This window comes from Ornithodoros turicata, chromosome 2 (assembly GCF_037126465.1).
Source record: "Ornithodoros turicata isolate Travis chromosome 2, ASM3712646v1, whole genome shotgun sequence".
Lineage (NCBI taxonomy): Eukaryota > Metazoa > Arthropoda > Arachnida > Ixodida > Argasidae > Ornithodoros > Ornithodoros turicata.
In genome coordinates, this window is record NC_088202.1 from 102,917,988 (window position 1) to 102,931,631 (window position 13,644).

The 13,644-nt window shown below is 45.3% G+C and overlaps 2 protein-coding genes across 2 annotated transcripts in view; one reads left to right on the forward strand and one right to left on the reverse strand.

Moving 5' to 3' along the window:
- Positions 1-1,789: 1,789 nt before the first annotated feature.
- Positions 1,790-6,447, reverse strand: LOC135385875 (interleukin enhancer-binding factor 2-like). Its single transcript, XM_064615453.1, has 12 exons — positions 6,331-6,447; positions 6,065-6,171; positions 5,882-5,938; positions 5,667-5,795; positions 5,487-5,589; positions 4,432-4,503; positions 4,202-4,321; positions 3,910-4,076; positions 3,715-3,776; positions 3,539-3,653; positions 2,091-2,178; positions 1,790-2,006 (listed from the first exon to the last, which is right to left on the reverse strand). The coding sequence occupies exons 2-12, from the start codon at positions 6,161-6,163 to the stop codon at positions 1,867-1,869; spliced, it is 1,152 nt and encodes a 383-aa protein (XP_064471523.1). The 5' UTR covers positions 6,164-6,171; positions 6,331-6,447; the 3' UTR covers positions 1,790-1,866.
- Positions 6,448-7,979: 1,532 nt separating this feature from the next.
- LOC135385876 (protogenin-like) overlaps positions 7,980-13,644 on the forward strand; it is a 180,553-nt gene continuing 174,888 nt past the window's right edge. Inside the window, exon 1 of the mRNA XM_064615454.1 lies at positions 7,980-8,159. Coding sequence (XP_064471524.1) covers positions 8,093-8,159 — 67 coding nt within the window. The 5' untranslated portion in view covers positions 7,980-8,092. The remainder of the gene's footprint in view (positions 8,160-13,644) is intronic.

Below are 13,644 nucleotides of genomic sequence, written 5' to 3' on the forward strand. Positions count from 1 at the left end.
GAACGCACTGGATAAAAAAAAATCAGCCAAATTGACCGCACATATAGCAAGGACACCAACCAGACACAAAGCGAGGAACGAACGCGAGTGGAACAAGACAACCAAGAAGGAACAAACCGGGCTGAAGAGGAACGGTGGCACTCGGAAACAGCGAAGAAAAGAAGCATGACAATCTACTCTGAAAACAAGACAACTCCGGCACCCGAAACTTTCTACAACGGAGACAGAGCAAGTGGCCTCTTGTTTCAAGCCCGTACAGGCTCCCTCCCACAAAAGCGACTCTGCGAACTGTTTGGAAACGCAAACCCAGCATGTACCCTATGTAACACCGGAGAAGAAGAGGACATACAATGCATCCTGCAAACTTGCCCGGCCCTACGCGAAGACGGAGTGCCCAAGACACCAGTCCCTATCGCCATCATGTTGGGCTTCGAGGCATCACCCAGCTCCCAACCCCAGATCAACGACACGAAGAAAGTCCTCCTCAAGTGGGAAAAGGCCTCCAAAATAAAATCAAGGGCGCTCCACGAGACAGCCGGCAGACCCCATCTCGAAACCGAAACCGGCCAAACACAGCGGACGGCCATCCGAAGCCAGAGCCATCAAGTGGCGCCTCCGCAAGACGAACCCACCAGCATTGACTCAAATTCCTCGCTCCTCTTATGAGAGCTTGGAGACCCGCCTGTGAGGCTGTGACTCTTTTTAAGGATGTCTGCCCTGTTGTAAAAGGGATTAGGCGAACCTGAACCTGATATGAGTATTACTGCGCAACCCTGATTGTGACCAGAAGGGAGCGCGCATGGCAGTCTCGGAGCAGCATGTGAACCGGTTTCGACTCGAGTAGGACGAATTTTTGCAATCAATCATCAGATGCGGTGAAGCCTGAATGCATAATTTCACCCCAGAGACAAAAGGCAGTAGCACGGAATGGCGACATAAGGCTTTCCTGCCGCAAAAGAAAAGAAAGATGCAGCCGTCTGCTGGGAAGTCCACGAGATCTGGCAAGGTGCCATCCACGTGGACTTCTTGGAGCAACGGTTCACTACTACTGCATGTTGATAAAGGGTGCCATTCGAAGAGCAGTTCGCAAGAACAGGCCTGGGATGCTGTCCAGAAGAGTAATTCATCGTGACAATACCCGGCCTCACACAGCGAATTGACGTTGACGTTGGAGGAAAGATGTCCCACACAGACAAAGCACTCCAGAAAGATTTCCAGCAGCCCACTGCTTTCACAACAGTGGCCACAGTGACGAAAGCAGGGTCTAGATGTGCATGTTGAATTTTTTTTTATTGCGTGTTAGCGCCGCGAAGCAACTGTGGCTATGAGCGGCGTACAGACGTGGACAGACGGAGAGAGGACAGCAGGAAGGAGGTGGGGACAGGGGGATTAGTATGCGTCCTGGGCAGACTTCAATTAGGGGAACTGTGCAGACATTCGTCTGGAAAGTCTTCGGAAAACCCAGGGAAAACCTCAGACAGCACAGCCGGAGGTAGGATTCGAACCCACCACCTCCCAGTCTACAGCACGACCTTGGTTACCACCAACGAGCGGACGCCTTAGCCCACTCGGCCATGCCGCCGGTGTGCATGTTGAATACTTTGAAAAACTGCTGTAGTTTAGTGCTTCCCAAATTCTCCATTGTATTTAACGAAATAAGTCTGTCAACCTTGAACCGCCCTTATACATTCCCAAGGGAATGGATGAATGACATGATTAAAATCTGGAAAAGGAGTGTTAATTTAAAAGTTAAGTGTCACTGGATGCAAATGTCATTTTGAATCAATGGTACAAGTGGTTCCAATGATGTTTATTAAATGTTTTCGGTGCCCCAATGAAAATGATGATCCCACATGAAATTCGTGGCTACGGCTCTTGAGTTTCCATTTGCTCCTCATCTTCTTGATCCATATCCTCATCTTCCTTCTTGTCCACTGGCTTCTCATAGACTCTTGTCAGAGGGGTGACAACTACTGCATCAAGGATGCACGACTCTGTGTCCACATCTGTAATTACGTTGCTGCATCATTACATCTCTATATCATTGCATCACTTGCAATTTTCTAGTGCAACAGAAAATGACAGCTCACTCTTTGGCCCTCCAACTCCCAGAACTGCTTTGTAGCCTCCATGAGAGATGACTCTCAAGAGGTTCTGGGCTGTTAAACAGACAAGATCCTAGACAAGAACAGCAGTGTTGTTACTTGTTTGTGTGACACTCAACAAAGTTATAAGTAAAATTTCTCGTTTTCATCAATTATATTTCCCAAGATATTACGAGGCAGGGCGAAAACGGGCGACAAAGACAAAGCAATCCTGTTATCTCACAACGTCATAAAGCAATTTAAACTTGCATGACCGTAAGTTGGCTTTGCGCTAATTGTTTGCCGGGTTTCGGGAGGTTTCAAGAATTATAATTGCCGAAAATGAGAAGCCTCAGTTATAAGGTATGGAGACACAAATCCAGGCAGAGGCCACAGTTAAAACACTAATCTTTCATGATTGATTACAATGACCGAAAGCAGCATGCAAAACAATCAAAATATGCAGTCAAATAAATGAATCTCAAAGCTGCAGTTTAATTTTTGTGATATTGCTAGATAAATGCTAGTGCATCTAAGATGCCAATATTTTGGCTGTCTTCACATGTGGTTTGGCTGACATAGTGTGTGCACATAAGTGTGCGCGTAGGCTAAAAGGAGGTAGAAGCAAAATGTTCCAAGAGCACTCTCCCATCAACCATGGTGATCTTTGTAGGGCTGTGCGAATCAGGTTTTTCAACTACTGATGCAAATAATTGTGTGTTCGATTCAAATTGAACACGGACTCCTACATTCGGATAGTTCCAAATCAGCACACGTAAAACCGAAAACGCCATTAGAGAAAGTATACAACAAAGTGAACAATGCTTCATAAAACACTCCGTAGACATAAGCATGAAAGATGACATAAGCATATATCTCAGATCCATCTGGCTGCACCTTGCAGTGGTATTAGCACAATGAACTCCTCTCACTGAGCAAGCCTTCCTTAAACTGCAGCGAGAAGGTGTTTCGTTCACTCCGCAAGTGTACACTACAGTGTTTGCAGTACTTTTGCAGTGATATTTGGCATCTTGAAGCAGCAAGTGTTTTCACTTTGTTTTTGCAGCTACTGCAACATGCATGCAGTTTAATGATGTAGCTCTTCGCCTTGTATTTGCCTCAGTTTTACAGTGAGTTTCTGCACAGCCCTAAATCTTGCCAAGTAACTGTAAAAACCACATAACTGCATGTCTCGATGGCGAACACACACAAATTTGCACGAGATTTTTCTCGCGTTCGTTTGCATCAGAGGACGCATCCACTGACACCCATTGAAGCCTCTTTGGCTGCGTGCATTTTGAGAAGAGCCCATGAAAAAACGAGTTTCTGCCTTCAGCTATAAGTTTGCCCAATTTAGACAAATTTTACGGCTCCTTGAAGCCCGAAAGACCTGTCCACACTGCTATAGGTCAGTGCTTTTGGTTTACACGAAAATGAGTACCACATGCACCTACCTGCTGTTCCAGGCTCATTACTGTGTGGACTCTGAATGTTCCTCCCTCACATGGATCTGGGATACCAGCAGACCCTGGCAGAAACAACCCTGCTGCAAGCAGTTGAATCACCCGCCTACAATAGCAATAAATTGTGCTTAGAGCTTGCGTGTGCGCAACATGTAACAAAGCTCTACCGAAAGGCGACGTTGATTGGCTGTGGTTGGCGACTAGGATGGTGCATGATCGAATAATGAGCCTGAAAGACAAAAATCCTCGATCACTTATCTAGTGATCATACTGTGCTGTTTGACTTTGCATTTAATGCATTTCAATCAGGGTAAAATACAAACTTTGGGCTCAAGTAATCAAGAAACATTTCATAAACGTACCAAGAGGTCAATAATCCAGGGCGTAAGAGGTTGGAAACCAGCAAACCGAGCACGCATGTCCCGCAGGATGCGAATCAGTACTTTTATGCTGGAGTTGTGAGCATTCTCCTCAAACCAGCGAGAATGACGTATTGCAGTCAAGTGGTTCTGCAACAGCTTTGGGCTCACTGCAAAGATTTCATAGTGACATACATAGCTGCAAATGAACGCCAGACCAAATTTGGCTGAACAGAGGCGCAGTATTTCTCATGTTTCACATTTGCCAAGGACCTGTTGAGTGAACATAACTCACTGTGTAGTTCCGGATCCAATTTCCGCATGTTCTGGGGAAGTGTTGTAATGAGAATCTTTGCTGTAGCACCTTCCTTGTGTTTCAAATCAAATCCAGCCTCTGTTGTTTCCATTGAGAGTTCTATTGGAAAACAGAAAAAGGGAGGGATGATACAAGTACTCAAAACTTGTAACTTATGTTATTTTGTGCATGCATGCGCATATTTTATACTACTCCAATTTTCAACTTACTGGTAGCGAACGTGTTGTCTGCAGCTTTTACATCTTCGAATACCTTGTTACCCAATGCTTGTACAGCCTCACCTGAATGAAATCGAAGTAATCTGTCAACATTTTTGTTTATTCTTCATTCCTTTTGCTCCATTAACACTGACATTGGAACACATCCATAAATAACATACGAGTTCATGTAGGGGAGGGAAGCCATTCTGATCCAGAATATTTTTAACAGCGTTTGCTCAGCTGATTTCTCACCACATATCACAACTCCAACTAAAGCAATGAAGCACCTTGTGAATATAAAATGTGCTGAATACTGTTGGCAAGACCTAATTTCAGGAATTCATAAGGGGGTGTGCCCCATGTACATTTTAAGGGACAGTCCACAGTCGTCGAGTGATTTAGATAATCGGAGCTGTATTCGGCTGTAAGCTAAGAGAGTATGCCATGTGCAAAACTTGATCCAGTATTCTAGTTTTTTGAGGTAAATAAGAAAAACAGATGGCACGCTCACATGCGATATTGGTTCTATGGTGACGCAAGCGTTAGCTACTGCACCACGGTAGACATCAAGATGAAGTGTAAGCAAGATAAAGGTGACTGAGGACTGTTTTGAGGTACGATGTATTGCAATCTGAAAATTTTGTGTGAAATTGGGGGCGCGAGTGCTCGGCAGAGCAAAAATCGGGAGCTATGGACGGTGACGTCACGACAGCAAAGGCACTGGCTATAAATTCAAATTATAGATAATTGGCTACATATTGAATAGAAATATTTTGTGCAGTGACTGAGAATCTTAGGAAAGCATGTGACAACACATTGTTTCAGCTTTAGTTTGAGTTCAGACAGTCCTTTTGAATGATGAAGACTTTGAATGATGAAAGAACCGTGATGATGCTAAGTAAACGGGATGGGACTCCACACAGCCAAGTATTTTCGATAGAGGATTAAAGGTAAAAGGAAAAGGTGACTGGGTAGTGTAAAAAGCCTCATAATATCTCTAGTAAAATGACAAATACAGTCTCTCTGGTGTGGAAGCGCAAATCCTCAAACGTCATATGGCTGACCTGTAGGTAGGGTTTTCAGGATCACGACGATGTCAGCCGCATTGTTTCCTACCATCATGGTGCCCTTCTTGAAGGATCCCACTTGTCGAACTTCTTCTATTTGCTGCAAACGGTATCCAGGTCGTTACTAAATGCCAGAAAAATATACGCTATAAGGGGCACATCACAAGCCTCACTTACACAGCCTTCAAAGGTTCCAGGAGCAACGGCGAGATTGTCGAGGACAGCCTGGATCTTTGTGACCAAGTTGAGGATCAGAGTCTGTTCCGCCGATGTTGGCGTCAGGTCTGTGTTTTTCTTCAGCAATAGCTGGACGAGGATTTTGCATATCTCAACACAGTGGTGCAAGTAATATATGAAATCCGACAATAACATGGTAACGGATAACTGCAAACCTGTGTCAATGTGTTGTCGTCTGGTGCTGCTTTTACTCTTGGGAATAGTTGTTCTGACTGACGGGAAGGAAATAAATTACATTCAACTATCACGTTCATTGCGTCGCTCCCTGATAACGCTGAACACGCAGTATGTGCGCGGAGGGCCATTCATTGCACGCGCTCCAGGAAACGACTACTTACCACGTAGAAGTCGAATGGAAGGTGCGGAACGAACACTTTAGGCTTGAACATTCCACCAGGTCGTCCCGGTCTTCCCCTGCCGCGCATTCCACCCCTCATTATATTCTCTGAAAAAGGAAAGGCCGGCCGGCTAATTAATAGGCATAGCACTGCACGTATGATCTAGGCACAGAACCACTCGCTGTATGTTCGTTATGTTAGACCATACATAAGCTCCTGATCGCACGTATCATTCACTACTGTTACAGCCGGCAGCAGTAACTTACATTAATATAAAATTATGGACTTGTTATAAGGTTATCCGCAATGGTGTGCGGCAAATCGCACAGATTAACACAAAGCCAGCAAAGCGGCGGTCGCGTGATGTCTCGTGAACATTGAGTTTTCATGAGACTGCCAAGCATATCGATCGCGTTTCGGATTTACTTTGCGTTGCGGCGCGAGAGATGGCACCACGTGGATGTATGCAACCTAGTTTGCAAGTAACAACTAACCACCCGAAAACCGATCGTGTTGAATAACAACATTGTGCCCACACTGTTTGACACGATGTGTTCTGAAACAACAACAACGCATTGTAGCTGGAGAGATAGAAACCCATAATAAGGAAGGAAGGAAGGACGTTGAACACAGAACACACTGCGTCAAGCTCTGACGAGATCTACGACGCTACGGTCATTCCCGTTGGTTCTCGTAAGCATGTGACCTTTCCCGCGCTGCCTCACTGGCGGAGACCCCCTACCATCCCCTGCAGAGATGTCCGAGCCGGACGAGTTTCGGTCTTCACGATGTTAATGTTTGACGTTATCCCCCTTGCTGCAAAACTTTGAATGCACGTTCAAGTTGGTGCAAATAACCATCTTTCATATATTTATCCGCCATAATTTGAGACGAATTATGACAACCCGTTTAAAGTACTTTCAGGACACATACCATACTTCGAACACACATGCAGCCATGCTATTAATTAAACAGTGCCGGTGTTGCCGCCACCAATGGCATTATGTTTTAAAAATTATTGTCATTGCAATATTCTTTCACATAGTGTGCCTATAAGAGGACACTTTTTGGAAAGTAACGATCTGCTGAACAGCTAAAGTAGATAACACTTTTCATCGAGCGAAATGAAAGTCTTTACAACTTATTTGAGAAACCAAACGAACGAGCAACAAAATTGGGGTTTATCACATGCTGAATTTGAAAAAAAATTTACTTCACAGTAAATATAATATTTTTGTGTGTATTGATGGTCCAAAAATACTGCGGTCAGAGAAAAACACAGGGCACACACGTACGTTCAACGTTCGCCACGCTTGTTACTGCGTTGCTAATATATATGCCCCCGACATTTTGGTTTCAACTTCGACGCTATCAAAAACAAACGCGCTCGTGCGCAAGTTGTTTTAAACGAAAGAAAACCTTGTAACCGCTCAGATACGGCGTCTTAAGCCCCTTTGAGCATCAGTGCATGGGTTCTGTTTGTTAGCGCCGGTTAGACGCGGCTTTCCGTTCGGCTATTCTTGTACTCCGTAAGTATGCTGCTCTATACCATATAAAACTGCTCATGACCGTCCTCTGCAGTCCGCTGCCCTCGGCATAAGCTTGGAGGAATGAAAGGAGAACGAAGGAGACGTGCCTTCCTTCACCCTTCACCTCTTCTCTCAACAGTGCAACCTCCTCTCTGCCATTTTGAGGCTGTTCTATCCATCTCGCAGCACGCCCCTCTATGCTCGCCATTATGGCGAAGTTTCTTGAACTTATTGACACGGGGTTTTATGCCCTTAAAAGTAGTCAAATGTCGGTGAAATTTGTGTGAGGTGTCAGTGAAGGTGTTTGCAGGTGTATGACATGATGGAGTCGCAACCTCGCAACGTGTGAGGAGTGGCCACGTACGACGGAACGGCCTGGTCGCAGCGCTTGCTGTGTGTGCGTGTGTGTGTGTATTCATACACGCAAGTGTAGTTCAGGTTGGAAAAGGGAATTTCATTGTGTGGGTGATTCTATGGAGTATCTGCTGTTTATGGATTTATGGCGTCAAGAATCACGTTGCTGTGTTTTCTGCTAACGATAGCATCATCGTACAGCTGCACAAAAGGTGAGCAACATCACAGCTTTCGTATTTTCCGCGCCCTTGTTTCAGTAATGGGGGCTCGATGAGAAGTCAGGTCCACAGCTAGATACAGTGTTTTGGAGATTGTTATCATGGTCGGCAATCTCATCGCTTGCCTCACTTCTTCTTTTGCTGTCACATCGGTGGTTTCAACCGCACTGACTAGCAGCTGACACAACGTGCGCGAATACACGTTTAACATAAAGAAATAAGAAAGGGATAACCACGCTCTCTCATGCGAGGGCTTGCTTTGGGCATCGCGTTGACAGCCGAGGATAGTCACAAACATAATCTGTATTTACGTTTCAGTTTGACATAAGGTGAAATCCATCCCGTGAGACGTTCTTTGTGTGGACGGGTGTGGGCTTAAAGAAATTTAAGCAAATCGACAGTGCTCCCAAAACTTCTTATGTGACACTGTTTGCAAATTTGGGAAACATGCTGGTATTTGCGCGGGATTTTTATTTGAGAGGATACGACTCCCATCTGGTCATGTCCACTGTCATCATGTACTATATCCATGTATATTTTCTTGGGGTGAGGGGTGTTAGGGAAAATCATAATATATCGGCGTTGGCATTGTATCCCTGTGACTTTGCATATGGAGCAAAGCGGCGCGAAATGAGGTTAGAGTTAGATTTTTGTCAAGGCTGGGATCGTAGCTGTCGCCTCACTCACATATATAAATTAAATGTGGATCCACCAGTTTTCAAAAATAAAAGACGAACTTGTCAAGCAGTTGATGATAGTGTGATCGTGCTTTTCTTCGTTTACTAATTACTATCTTTATTTTGATAAAGCACGAAATCTCACGCTCCTGTGTGTGTATAGGAGCACCTGTGCGTTTGGAAGTACACATTGGGATACTGCAGAGTACAAACAAGTTGTCAAATGTAATTGTGTTTACTTAGCTTCCGCACATTGTGAATCGCTCGCCCGTTGTGGAGTTTATTATATTGTTGTTTCCCTCAAGCTGCCTTTCCTATTGTTCTGTTCAGAAATGAAATATGTTCGTGAACACTTAATCGAGGAGAAGCGAGAGCGGTAACGTAAAATTTCGTGCGAAAATAACAAGTCAATATCTGTTCGTATTGACTCGTAAAATTGTGAAGTGAACGAGCTCATTGCAATCATTCGCTTCATTTTTCTCTTCACATTGTTAGGGCAGCACGCCAAGAAAATATAACGAAGGAAAAATAAAACAAACTGCACGAAATTTTGTTTTCGTAGCAGGTTACGATTTTGGGGCCGAGAAAGTATAGCAGAATTCAGTGTTAACTAACGGATTAAAGGTTAAAAAAATATTAAAAGCCGTCGAAGGACGGGAAGCTAATTTCCTATTCCTATTTGTGAAGTTTTGCTCACATACCTCTCGCTCAAATCTCTCTTTTGTTTCATTTTCCGTGCAGGTTCCTTTTCTGACTTTAGCAGACCTTTCTCAAATAGAAACTGGATAGTAATAATCCATGCAACAGCGCGAACCTGTTCAAAAAACGAAAAATGACATGTTAACTTCCACGAGAAGAATCCGTGACAAGGCGACAAAAGAAAGGGACAACGACAACGCAATGTCGCCTTGCTCAAGGATACGTACCAGCCGGCCCTATACACTCTGTGTCTGCAAAATTACATATTCTGCGAATCTGACCACTGTGATCTCCCAAAAACTCGCGTGACACCTGTCGCGACGATGGCTGCGATTGTGTGAGCTCGGTACAGACCCGATTAAATTTCTTTCAGCGTGGTAAGTGTTGCTACGTATTCCTCACTTGAGCAGGAAAGTGACGCGAGCTAGCGCTTTTTATTTCCTTTCAAATTGGCGGTTTCAAGAAAAGATGACTGATCAATTCCGCAATATTAAGTCGATTTGTATCGCGGATATAAGTGTCAGTTTCTGGAAAGTATGTGTATTAACTTTGATCAAATTAACGGGGGTTTTATGAAATTCAAACTTTTTCAAATGAACTTTTATTCAGTTCACAAATGATAAAGTTTATGATGTATTAAGTTTTATCAAATTTATTAACAAAGTATGTGCATTAACTTGTACTGGCATCAAATGGTCATATGTGTTGGTCTAGTGTTCTTAGTCGCCCGACCTGTTATTGTGCTGTGTTGATAAAGGGGTACGTTGACTACTGTTCCGTGACATTTCATCGAACGCCATTTCGTCGAAAAATTGACGTTTCATCGTACCGGTGGTTGTCGCATTTTCTTGCGGCAACGTGCGAAATACGTAAACAGCTCTCCTGACCTAACCTTGGTCAGGCGTCGATGAAACGGCATTCGACGAAAAGACGTTCGATGAAATGGCGTTCAATGAAATGGACCGATACCGTTGACTACATGTTACTGCACGTGTAGTGCTTCCGCACTGGCAGCGAGCGCGCAGTGCAACACCGCCGCCCACTTGTGTGCCGGGAAAAAAGTTGAATGAAAGGAAAACAGGAGCACGTGACCACGTTCGAACGAAAGCGTAGCATGTTGAAGTTGCAAACACGGTTGGCGTGTTGTTGTAGCACGGCAGGCGTTGGCCAGCCTTGCAGAGATCCTGAAGGAACTTTTCTTTCTTCTTTCCTTTGTTTAGGACTGCGAATTCGTCTCTTGTGTTAGTAAGCACGTATGGAAGACCATCGATGCGTTCATGTCCATTCTGCAACGTAGGCGAAAAACTATTTTGGGAGGGGCTCTATACTAGAACTTTACATGGAGGAGGAGTATTTTGCACTCGTCTTCCCTACCCCGAATGCATTACCAAGGTACGATTACGGGAGAGGGGGGTTACGCCACTATGTCCGTTGAAGGGTTTGTTAACATCTCGCCAGACTGTGTTACATTTCTCGCTGCTTTTCTGCACCTAGAATAAATGGTGTATAAGTTACCTACGAGGTTGCTGGCCTTCCTTTCTGCATCGTTACGTACGCCGGTTTGAGCAAAGGTCGGTTTTGACGGGCGCAGCACTTCAAAGTTTGTGCAGATGACTTTTGAATGAGAAGGAGCACGGAGCGTAATATTATTTTATTCCGGACACTTCATACAGTTTCTTCACGAAGGCGGAACAACAGTTCGCGCATATGGCCATGGACGTCTTTGGTTGCGTTTGAGTGCGTCAGTTTCACAGAGATACATACATGATCTACGTCAACGTCACGGAGCTTGCCGTCGAGCATGTTGCCCTTTTCCTTTGTGAAGTTCATTGCTTTCAAAACCTGTGCGTTCTTGTAAACGTGCAGTGCCCGTGTTGGGAAACACTTGTCCCTGCAGGTGATCACATCGTACCAGCGAACGCGTTGTATTTGGCCTGACACAGGAAGTAGCGGAGGTCTAAAGGATTTTATGACGTCATCGTTCTGGATGCGTTTTTCTCGTTGTCGTCAGCTGGTGTCCGTCACGCACGTTTTGAAACGTGCAAGAGAGGACGATAATTCTTTTGCTGCTGTTACGACTCCCATAGGTCGATTTCCGCAGGGAATGTGGTAGCGCCTCGTGGGATCACTGTAGGTGGGGTGCATTTGCGTAAGCTGGATCACCAGAAAGAGTGAAAAGAAGCACGCGTATAGGCAGGGTGCGCCGGTTCACCAGAAAGAGGGAAAAAGCACGGGTAAAGCTATGGTGTGACGTCATATGCACGCCACCTATAAAGTTGAACACCGCGGTTTTAGTGACTCGTATGGATATCCGGGCCCTGCCATATCCACCTAGACACCGAAGTCCTGCACAGTGCCTCCTCTCACTCCTTCACCACGTGAACATATGAAGTCGGGATGTCGTCTGCTTCAGCCAATCGCCGCGAACGATTTCGGACACAGGCTTCCCGTGGCTACGAGTAGCTTCCCATGCATCTGGTGGCGGCTCGTTCCCATAGCTACGGCGGACAAAGGGACGGTTGTGACTGGCCGACTCTTAAAGGGGCACTAAAATGCAAAGACCAGTTCACTTCAAATTACGTTAAACGCTATGTTAATTTCGTACTTGTTATCATAATTCCAAACTTTGATTCTGTTACGGAGCTGTAATCAAAATTATACCGGACTCTTTCTAGCTTCGGTGCTAGGCAGTGAACGTTGTTTCAGCTCGTGCATCGGTGTTTTTAGTCCATGCTGCGCGTGCCACGTCATGGAGCAATCCCGCTTAAAAACATAGTGCGCGTTGCGAAGCGGACTGGCGTCGCTGTCCGAAGGAGGTGAAGGTAAACGTTATCAGTGGAACATTCGCGAGAACTGTTGTGGGCTACAATTCAGTGAATCGGTATTGAAAAATGCAGCAGTGCGCACCATGCCGCGCATATACGGAACACTACGATCGGACCCGTTCCAAATCCACACGGCCACGATAGGCTAGATAGGTATGCGCGCGCTTCTCCTGCTGTCTCATTGGATGCCGCCAATTCGTTACCGCCAAAGACGGCTCTGTTTCCATTGCGTTTTTCTTCTAAACGGTAACGTGTGTGAACAAATTTTGCTTGCACTATACTAATTGAAACACGGACTTCCATTTGAGACCAAGTTGTTTTTGCATTTTAGTACCCCTTTAATGACGTCAAATAGTTGAAGCAATCAGGCTCCCTTTATCTGGGTGACTATCTCTCTCTCATCTGCCTAAGCCTCGCGCCGGCCCCCTCGTGGTTGTGGATGGGCTCCGTTTCAGTTGAATTTTGCAAAGCAGTGGAGCTGTTTTGGATGCACGACTCCGCAGATTGTTCATTGCGAGGAACGTGAGAGTTATGCAAGCGCGCCTTGGCCGCCACGGCCATTGGAAGTTTGACCCTATATCGGCCGGATTGCAAAACAGCCATCTGCTGTGGGAGGCTGGAGTATTCTTATCGGAACAAAATAACGTAGGTTCCGAGTTGCAGGGAAGAACCATTAAAGAAGCGCAGTTGTAGCACCATTTAGATGGCAATATTGCATTTCGCCCCCAGGGTTCAGGGCGTCATTCAGCTCGTATCAATCGTGTGTCACGTTCATGCCCACGCATCGCAACAGCCCAATTGTAGTCCACAGCGCCCGGGCGGCATTTTGTATGCAAATGAGGAACATCCGAGAGGAAACGCCCCCTTGCGGTCATCTGGCTCGATCGAGCGCCCTTCACTCTTGTTCTTGCGACTCGACGTCGTAGATTCGTTACAATGTATCTTGTTCGAGCCGCGGCCATATGCTTCCTGCCCAATTGACCTTCCTCGCGAGAAACCTTTTGCGCGGTAGTCCATTGTACTCTAGCCATATGTGTACTTTCCCGAAATGTGGTTGCGTTTATTACTCCCATTTAAGCAGCGTTTGCTTTATATGACGGAGCGTTGAAATTAAAGTGTACAGAAGCACGTAGTTGCGTAAGTTTTGTAGCCATGTGCAGATAATTATTTTATAACCGAAGCGTATATAGTTACATAAGCTGATTGCATACACAGGCAGCGCTTGTGCGTATAAAGACATGTGTACAGGTATGTGCCATATATTCGATATATATGAAG

What these genes read in the sequence shown, in the direction of transcription:
- LOC135385875 (XM_064615453.1), bottom strand. Translation starts at nt 6,163, where the DNA reads ATGAGGGGTGGAATGCGCGGCAGGGGAAGACCGGGACGACCTGGTGGA. An exon ending in CTGGAACCTTTGAAGGCTGT is followed by an intron (nt 5,590 to 5,666) that starts GTAAGTGAGGCT and finishes TACCGTTTGCAG; the next exon opens with CAAATAGAAGAAGTTCGACA. An exon ending in ATTGGATCCGGAACTACACA is followed by an intron (nt 4,077 to 4,201) that starts GTGAGTTATGTT and finishes AAATCTTTGCAG; the next exon opens with TGAGCCCAAAGCTGTTGCAG.